The following is a 10,337-nucleotide window of genomic DNA, read 5'->3' on the forward strand; positions in this document are numbered from 1 at the left end:
ATATCCCACCAGTGCACATCTTCTCACCCGTTTTGACTTTTTTTTTTACTCATTTCATGTGAGAAATTGTTAAAACCCCGCATAAATCTCCTGTCTCCAGTTTATGTTCAAGCTTAATGAAGATTTCCATAAGGTGGACATTGTGTGCCTCTTAATACCAGCTGGTTGTTTGGATGTTTTCAGCTTATTCTCCTTAAATGACTTCCCAGTTACCTCAAGCCCATTTTGACACACAGCGGTCCACCTCTCACCTCCACTCTGCCCAGCTACTGCGGACCACCAGTCCCCGGGCATATGAAGTGAGTATTTCTTTGTAATGCATTCAGATTTATAGTGAAAACAAATCATGTGCTTTCTGTCTCAATTATTTAATGAAACTGTTACATACAGTACAATTTATGCTATTTGAATGATAAATACCATATTTGAGGACCAGAAATAACTTAGTCAATTAATTGTGAGCAATTTGTCTTTCATTCTTTTAAAGAATTTGAATCTAAGCTGTTTTGTAAAGCTGATGAGTAATTCTGCAACCCTTTTCTGACACTTAAGAGTCTTGAGAGGCATGACTTTCTAAAATGTTTTTGTTGGATGGCTGTGTTGTCGCGTACTGGCAGCAATGGACAGACTCTTAACACCCCCCAAAGATGCTCTATGCAGAAAAGGCTGAGAGTCGTGAACGTAAAATGGGGAGGTAGGCAGAGTTCTCCTGACCTGACAAACTCTTTCTGTTGCTGGTCCTTTTCTTACACCAGGATAATGAAACAGGTTTTGGCCTAAAGGGAAGCAACGACATAAACCTCATCGACCGAAACACAGCAACCGTTCCGTGACAGATTTTCCCACTGATAGCTTTGACACAGTCAGCAGCTTCCTGGTTAAAGCGGGTGTGCATGTGATCTGTGAGCATCAAGTTTCTCAGGCAAGAACATTTTTTACCTCCATTTTTATTCTTGCCGTCTCCTGAGAGTACACAACTTTTGATGTCCACAAATCGCTTGGCCAAGTCAACAGCGACTGTTGATATAAAGAGAAATGTGGTGTCTCTTTATATCTTAAAGACCCATTGTTATGATATGGTCTGGTAGCTCAGGTCCTGTTTACACGTCAACGTTTTCTAGTGAAAACGGAACACGTTGGTTGCGTTGGTACTGTTCATTTACACGACAAGCGCTGATTGTCTTTTACAGTGCCACAGTGTGAAAACGGGGCCCAGAATGCAACAGGTGAAAAACGTCCCTGTCTCTGTTATTGTGTAAATGGGGGGGAAAAAGTTCTACTTTTCTTCCAGGGAATCTTTTGCTTGTGCGCAGTATGACAGAGATGATAAGAAATACATGAATGGACAGCCACAACATTATGGCTGCCCTCCAATTTTCAAAACCGCAGAAGAAGAAAAATGGCGGGTAGCAGAGTGTTTTAGCTGCTGACTGTTCTGAATAGAAGCACGGATACAACTCAAACTGACCTTAGACAACAGCTTTAATTTATTCTCAGTCACATCAAAGGTTCTCAGCCACATCAAAGGTTCCAAGGCTCTGTGACTTGGAACTCCGCCCCTCCCCCACCCCCAATCCAAACCCATAACTGAATTATCAAGCTTAGGTTCGCCTTCTATAGCCACACCTGTTCTAGAAATCACTCAAGCAGGACCTGCCTGACAAAGTGAGGTATACCATAAGTTATTAAAAAACTAGACAACATACCGCGATCCAAAAAAATTCAAGCACAAATGAGAAAGACAGTAATTGGGATCTGTCTGTCTTGGAAGGGTTACAAAGCAATATCTAAAGCTCTGGGACTCTAGTGAACCACAGTGAGAGCCATTATCTACAAATGGTCGCGTTTCAGAAAAAGAATATCATAGCAATAGTACCACATGGTGGTGGTGTGATGGTCTGGGCTGTTTTGCTGCTGCGGGATCTGGATAATAAATGGACTCATGAATTCTGCTTTATACCAAAAAAAAAAACCTGAGGGTAAATGTCCAGCCATCTATTGGTGAGCTCAACCTGAAACCAACTTGGGTTCTGCAGCAGGACAATGATCCAAAACACACCAGCATCAAGAAGAAAAAACAAATAAAGACTTTGAGGTGGCCTAGTCAAAGTGTGGCTAAATTACAATAATCCATAAAAGATGAGTGGGACAAAATTCCTCCACAGAGCTGGGAAAGACTCCCAAGTCGCCAGACTATCGCAGGGCAACACAGAAACAAACAGGACAAACAACCGTTCTCACACACTCCTACCTAAGGAGAATTTAGAGAGGCCAATTAACCTAACAGTCTTGTCTCATACTTGTGTCATCGTTTATTTATATTTTAATTAGTTTGGTGTTCTGAAATACTTAAGTGTGACAAACATGCAAAAAAAAATTTATAAATAAAAGAAGGAAGTAAATCACGAAGGGGGCAGACATTTTTCACACCGCTGTATATAACCAAGTGCTGTCTGTAGCCGGTGGCTTTATCAGTCTACTCTGTGGGAACAAAAGGGCAACTGAAAAACTTTCTCTCTTACTGCATATAAGAGACTCTGACGTGCAGGCCCAGGTTGAGGTTGGATGGGACACAAAGAAATGAATTAATTCACTATATCAAAGTTCGGCTTCTTTGACAACTATATTAGAGGATCAACTAAAAGAAAATCACTAAAGAGCTGTTTTTAAGCATGTTGAATTTTCCAATACAGTATTAGATGGTAATCAGAGGTGGGTAGAAACCAGTTACATTTACTCAGTTGCCTTTACTTGAGTGACTAAATGTCAAAATGTCCTTCTAGAAATAGTTTGACTGCACTGTACGTCTTACTTTTACTTGAGTAAATATTATGAAGAAGTAGCTATCGCTACTCTTGAGTAAGATTTCTAGCTACTCTACCCACCTCTGATGGTAATTCAGTAAGGCTTTCTCCTCTAAATCTCAGAAGAAAACACATGGTCCTTTTTAACATGGCTGAAAATGACCTTGGGGGGGGAGAGAATCTGTAAGCTGCACAGTAAAACTGAAAAAATGGAAAAACATGGTCTTTTGGAGGCCCCTCTGCATCTTATTCCTTACACTTTGCAGCAGTCAATCAGGGGAGTTGACCTGACAGTATTTTTTTTTGGGGGGGGGGGGGGGGGGGGGGGTCATGTTTGATGTTGCATACACAAACAACCATGGTATTTATTTGTGCGTTACAGTGTGCATAAAATGTTTTTCAGCTCAGATACAGAAAACGGTAACGATTGAATTATCAAACAAAACATGCGAGCTATGAACGTTGTTCTTTGTGTCCAACTCATGCAATTTATCAATCTTTCATACATGTATTCAAGGTTTTTTTTCTTCTTCTTTTTTTTTTTTTTTTAAAGGGTGGCTGCAGACTAGCTGCGTTCAATTACAACTGCTATACTTCAGGTCTGCTCTGCAAACATGGATATAATGTGCTATATAAATAGTTTCGATCGAATTGACTAGAGGAAGTTACATGCTCCCCAGTTACTGGATTACTGGCAAATTACTGGCAAATGTATTGTTTGACGGGGTGTTTTAATATTATGAGATCCGGTTAACCTCTGTGTTGCAGTGCTATAAAAATCGCTTGTTCCCTCCTGGATTTAATTTAGTCATTTAGTTTTGGCCCACTCTTCTCTGCCTTATTGTTTTTACCCGACCTCGTTAAGAGGCAGCTGACGTTCTCCTTTACAGATTACTCCCAAGAGCCGAATGAATGCGTTGTCTAGGTCCAGAAAAGGCGAATTGGATATGTGTTGTTTTTTTTATTTGTTTTTTTTTTTCTGAAACGCTGTGTCAGATCTGCGTCAGATGTAACAGGATGTACACCTGTCACAAAGTCAGTCCACAGAGGCTCGTCAGTCCACAGAGTATTTCCCCAAAGGTCTATCGGATCATTGAGACGATTGTAATACTTAAGTTGTTGTTGTTCTGGTGTCTTGAAATTGTATTGTAACCCTTTCCAGTTTAGTAGACTTTCCTTCATATCTTGAACATTTCCTTCATATATTCTTTAGATGATATGTTGATTTAGATTTTTATTTATTTGATTTTTTTTTAAATCCTACTTCATTTTGTCAGATGGGTACAAACTACAGGTTCCTTACATGAGTCTGGTAGTTATGAGACCTGGGTGTGGCTTTACCTTTGCCCCCTAAAAAAAAAATGTGACTGATCACAGTTGGTAGAGCCAGGGATATCAGATAAAACAATTTCTAACCTGCGATGAGCTTAAAGATAAATAGATGTTAATAAAATAAACTTTTGTTGCATCTATTTTGCAGTTTAAAATAATGTAGAGAAGTGATATTTGGCCTTTTTTTTAAAAAAAATTGGATTTATTTTAAGATGAGTGATACGTTTATTTTGGTGCTGTACTGCAAGGCTTTAAAGATCAGCTAAACTGATGTGACTGTGTGTCTAAAGTGTCCTCAGAGGTGAGACTGTGCCTGAAGAAGGAAGGCTGTCTGTGAACATCCATGAATACTGAAACTTTCTTTCTCCCTCTCAGAGGAGATCCAAAGAATTCTGCCAGCGAACACACAAAGAAGCGAGGCCTTCAGCAATATTTAAAGTGGAGGGCTGCATTCTGTTGGCACAAAAGAGGCTTTTCAGCTCCAGCTCAATGATGACCAGTGTTCTGACAGACACTGCCCGCTGATATTTAAGCACAAAAATGCCCATTGAAGCTTTGGTCACGCTGGTCTCTCTTCAGTATGGCTCTCTTTCATTCTATGTAAAATACTAAACAGTTTTGGGATTTTTTTTTTTCTTCCACTGAAGGCTACCAATTCCACACCGGTTTTATAAAAATAAAAATTAATCATCTAAAGGTTGGTTTTAAACGATACAAATAAGAAAGTCTTTTTTTTTTTTTTTTCTCCTCCCTACAGTCTGGAGGCTGAATTTAGGGGTCTGTCTGTGTAATCAGGGCCGCTCAGAGCTCTGCCTCACCACGTGGGGAGAGCCTGGATTAAATAAAGCTCATAGCGTGGTTCCTCTTTAGTTATGGATATTAGAAAATGCCTCTCAACTGACTGATTCAGACCTCAGAATACTGCCCCAATTCATAATGCCGCTACAGCTGGGTGGCTTGAACTTTTTTTTTTTTTTTTCCTCTTCTATTCTTAGTAGAAATTACAAGCTGACGGGGGTGAAGGGACAAATTGAAAATCCATTAGTCTGCCGTTTACTCCGGTGAAAGCAGGGTGTCACAGTGGGGGAGAGTTAAAGGCTTTAATCTTTACAACTGGGTCACAAAATTTACAGTTTCCTGTTTTAAAAGGCTCAAACAATTTTGCTGACATTTACTGCTGAAATGGGACTGGATCAGGTATTGGTTTGGGCCTGTTTTCAGCCAGGCGATGAGGCTGTTTGTGCTCACGCGATGGCTGCAGCAGGAGGGGCGTGCAGGATCTGGGGACGGCTGTGGTTCAATCGTAATTTCAAGTGGGCTTTTGTTAAACAATTAAAGTGCACAATAGATTTTATTACATTCGCTTACGAATGCATCTTCATTCCCCTTCATATCTAGTGTTGCATGGTTACGTAACTTTTTTTTGTTGTATCCAGTGAGCTGAATAATCCTTTGATTGACCCGGCATTGACTCCTGTCTACCCCCGGTGGACATGGGCTAGCTATTGAATTTCAGCTACTCAGTAAGAGCTGTGAGAAGTCCATGTTGCACAGCTGCTATTTAATCAGAGTGCAACATGTGTTTTCTCACTGATTGTGGGGTGTTTAAGAGTCGACTCATTTCACTGCCTGTGAGACGGCGCATACATGTGATTCAAAGTGGCCTGTGGTTTCCTGTTGTTTTTATCTTACGTCACTGGTGACTGCAGCACTGGCTACTAAATGAAGGTCCGTCTTTCATTTCTGAAATCCAGTTTCCCACCTGAGTATTTATGCTGTTTGTCCCTTTTTATGTCTTCACTCCTCATGTGTCCACTGTTGTCTGTCCCATCATGCTTAACTCTGGGTCTTGATTTCAGAACCAGGAGCAGCTAAGGGACCCCGACACTGACTTGATGCACAACGACGCCGACCTGACCTTCACGTTTGGTGACACCGCCATCACAGCCAACGGGGCGTCCACCAGCAGGTCGGATGCCGCCGGGGGGTCGGGCTGGAGCGCAAATGGAAAAAGGAGCGGCAGCACATCAGAGGAGGCCCTGGAGCGGGAGCTGGACTCCCGTGAGCAGGAGCTGCTGAGCCGAGGCACACGCCTGGTTTTCCCCATGGAGGACCACGTCTGACCCTGCCTGACCACCCGCCCTGTCTGAACTTCCACCTTCCCTGGCCTGACCCCCACCGAGACGATCTCGCCATCAGCTCTTTCCAGTTCCATGCAGGCAGAGTGCCCAGCCCTTCAAAGATAAGACAGATCAGAGAGATGGGAGCTGACAGCAGGGAAGGGTTCATTGCGACCCGTGGCTCTCTCAAAGCCAGGGAGCAGAGCTCCAGGAGCGTTTCATCCTCATTAGATAGGGAGTTTATTCCAAAGAAGACACAATACCCCTGTGGTGTAGAGGGACACTTCTTCAGACCGTGTTCTCTGCAGAAGAAGACAAACGTTTTTGACAGGGCACGGAAATTGTGTATACCCCCAACACTGTGGTTGCGCTGGATAGGAAGCTGGGTCACACTTTGTGATGTGGCCAGTTTGTCTTCACAGTTTATCCATCGGCATTAACCAACCACAAAAAACAACTTTGACTAAAAGTTCTGGGGTAAAGGTCTACCTGATGACATTTACTGATGAACAACAGTTTCTGGTAGGCTTGTGAAATCATTGCTGTTGAGGACTTAAGCAAAGAGGGAAGGCATTTTCCTCTCAGCCACTTCAACTTTAAGATGGTTTAATAATACTAGCATGTAAATAACTACAGTACTGGAATTTGTTTCTCTTTGGTTGAGGCCATTAACACTCGGCTGCAGACAGTATGTGAACATCTGCTCTTTCAAATGACCTGGATCGTGTTTTGTGTTAAATTGTATCTCATGACACAACTTGATGCCGCTGACGTCTCTAGATTCCATTTAGGAATAAAAAAAGGGCATGAGGATTTGCACTCTAACAAGGTTAATAACCAGCTTACAAAGTGAAGTAAAGAGCTGGCCATTGTAGCGTTCCATCTCAGCATTGTGTACTGATGTATTGAATTTTTTTGAAACGCCTATTACAGTCGCAAAATATAACAAAATACGCAATCTTTACATAGTGGATATTAAAAGTTCTAAGTGTTGACGAATTATATTCATAAGAAGTTAAATTATTTTCAGTTTTTTTAGCTTAACAGCTTTTTAGTTGGACCTTTTTGCAATTGCTGCAGGGTTAACATTACCGTGAAGACACTTTTTTTTTTCTTCCTTTTAAACTGATCACTTTAAGACCAAAAATCTGCAGCAAATAAAAACCTTCAAACCAAGCTGAGACCAACAAAGGTTTGACACATAATGTCCTAAAAACATTGACTTTTTAGATTTATCAGAACGATGAACTTAAAATCCAGGAGCTGGGGAAGAGCTAGCTTGAATTAGCTTAGAAAGCATCTTTAATAATTAACATGTAGGTAGTTTGTTTCAACTGTATGCAAATATAGACAAAATTAGTAAGCAGGGTTAGTTTTTGGATGTTCTTGTACAGATTTCACAGAAAGTTAAAGTGCTTTAAAGTGGAAACAAGAATTTTGCAACAGGTTTACCCCTAGCATGCGACCTAGCTTAAAATCGGCCTAGTCTTCAACAAGCAGGTTATGTAACATTAAAAACAGAACCCATTGTTATTTCGGCCTATATAAACACAGATGTTTTGAAGGAAAGAATATTCATTTTAGACTTATTTTTGAGTTTTTTAATTTATTTTTTTATTAAGGGTTGGGCTGTAGGTTTAATTTAAGAAATCTTAGTCCATTAAACCTTGGTTGAAAATGATGTATCAGGTCAAAAGTGTTATTCGAAGTAATGGCTAAAACAAAGCTAGCTGTCTCCCTATATTTTCTTTAGACTAAGCTAACCCTGTTAGCCTAAGTAGCTGTACGCGCACGTGGAAAAAGAACAAAAAGGGTCTATAAGTCTATAAATAAATCTTGTGTATCTTTTATAAATACTAAAAAACAAGACAGTAAATGTCAAACAGTTGATTTACAGTTAATATATTTATGCTAACCTACTAATTTTTCCTACGATGTATTGCTTTTTTTTGCTAACCAAAAGATGTCCACTATAAATAAATGGAACCAAATGATGTTCTTCGGGGCATTTACAATGAGAATGTTCCCCAGTTTGTCAAATGAATGCATGTGGAATTCAAAATTGGATTGTGTTTAAATTTGGCACAGTGGCTTACTCGTTGCCCAACTCCTACATCATTGCTCTGTCAAAACAAATCCCAAAACATAACAAAACTCTCAATACCTTCATATAAATACTCATTTTAGATCTCAGAAAAAGAGTTTTCACACTTAATTTAACATCTCAGGGCTCCTTTATACTATTTTAGCTTACAGTATATAATTACTACTATATCTGTTGTGCTTTGATTGAATTCTTCCTCCTACGCATCTTTACTATCAGCAAAAAATCAATCATATTTCCATATTTTCCTTCTGAAGATGGGATGGAGCTTAAATCTCCTACTTCCCTTAACAATGTGACCAACAGTTTGTGTTGATGCACTCTTGGCACTTTACGGCCAGCGTAGGAGCTGGATGAAGGACATTAGTTTTCCCTCTTACACCTACGATAACTAAGCTGCTTCCTGTTTTGTATTTGCCACACAGCCCCGTGGAGCCCTTTAAATCCACCTTTCCGACATCACCAAATTGTATTTATGCATGAGTACACTGGGGCAAGTGTGAAAGGCATGACTGTCGGAGTTGAAGCTGAGGCTTTTTACACGAGGGACAGTCTCGAGCAAGTTTTATGGGCCAACGGGGACCTCCAGGAGGAAATGAATCTAGTAAAGTAAGCTGCTGCCAGGCTGTATACAGAACAGGCCATTGAAACTCGGCTGTTGGGAGACGCGCTGTGAAGCAGACTAATGGCAGTCTTCACAGTCTGGAAGTTGTGTGCGCCTGTGAAAGCTTGTATGTACAATTTAAATGGTCGCTTGTTCATCATTATTAAACACTGCGAATGCTTGTACTGTTTCTGATAAAATATGTGGTGGGGACATTGTCTATCAAATGAATCCATCTCCAGAAAATGAAACCAGACAACAGCTGTGTTTTTGCTTCCTTGTTGTAAATTTCCCCTTCACTCAATGGTTTATTTGAAGACAATTCACAGAACAGGAACTTACATGGATTGACAGATGTAGTGTTTTCCCCAAAGACGTGGGAGCACACAATTGACAGAAGCTTCACGAACAACTAAAACCTTGAGGACCAGCAAACGGGGGGGGAGAGGGACGCACTTTATGGCTAGAAGAGGACAGTTGCACGACTCTTCTCTAACCTCTCACGTCCCCACCCGCTGCTGTGTTGTCAGCTGTCCTGTCGGCTATATTTAAATGCTCTCTGCACCTAAGAAATATGAGATGTAGCCAAATCGTCAATATGTGCACCTGTTTTTTCCAGTAGCGGCTGGAAGCCAGGCTGTGTGCCAGGGTCTGCATGTCAACATATTAATAAAAATCCTGAAATCTGGGTCGCAGGACGGTCTGCTCCACTTAACACCGAAAGCCTTCAAAGAAAGTGTTTAATCAAATGCGCCGTAGCGGCACTGTTATGTGTACTTTCTTCTAATCTTCCCCTAACTCGCCTTGAACTTGGAAAAATCAAATTGTGCAAAAAGAGATTTCAGTAACATTTTCAGTCTCTAAAACGAGACCCTTTGACCGGCACCTAATGCTTACTTTATGAACCAGTGCGTGTCAATATCTGTACAGTACTTTCCAAAAGTATTCACGCCACACGCGTGAAACATGTTTCAGACCCCTAGAAAAGGTTGCCACGGTCAGATGAGACCACAGTTGTGGTGGTAGCACCATGGTTTCAGGAATGCTTATCTTCAGCTGGGACACGTGAGCTAGCCAGTTAACGGGGAAATGGATGGAGCTAAAAAGAGGGCGATACGCGCCGAAAACCTGTCCTTGCAGGTTGGACCCCAAAATATGAATTACAATCAATTGGTTTTTGGATCAAAATACATTAAAAATCCAGTGAAATCCATCTAAATCCTGCAAAGAAGCTGTGGCAAGATTCGAACAACTGATATCGGCAGACATTCTGTTTAATCTGACTAAGCTTGAGCTATTTTGCAAAGAGGGCAGTGAGATTTCAGTATTTAGAGGTGCAAAGCTGGGAGAGACGTCCCCCCCCCCCAATCCCC

At 41.1% G+C, this 10,337-nt stretch overlaps 1 protein-coding gene across 1 annotated transcript in view; it reads left to right on the top strand.

Moving 5' to 3' along the window:
• Nucleotides 1–9,146, top strand: part of slc9a7 (solute carrier family 9 member 7) — a 33,348-nt gene extending 24,202 nt beyond the window's left edge. The window contains 3 exon segments of the mRNA XM_012861143.3: nucleotides 210–274; nucleotides 277–299; nucleotides 5,996–9,146. Coding sequence (XP_012716597.2) covers nucleotides 210–274; nucleotides 277–299; nucleotides 5,996–6,259 — 352 coding nt within the window. The 3' untranslated portion in view covers nucleotides 6,260–9,146.
• Nucleotides 9,147–10,337: the final 1,191 nt, after the last annotated feature.

The sequence above is a fragment of the Fundulus heteroclitus genome, chromosome 9 (genome assembly GCF_011125445.2).
Source record: "Fundulus heteroclitus isolate FHET01 chromosome 9, MU-UCD_Fhet_4.1, whole genome shotgun sequence".
In the NCBI taxonomy this organism is placed as follows: domain Eukaryota; kingdom Metazoa; phylum Chordata; class Actinopteri; order Cyprinodontiformes; family Fundulidae; genus Fundulus; species Fundulus heteroclitus.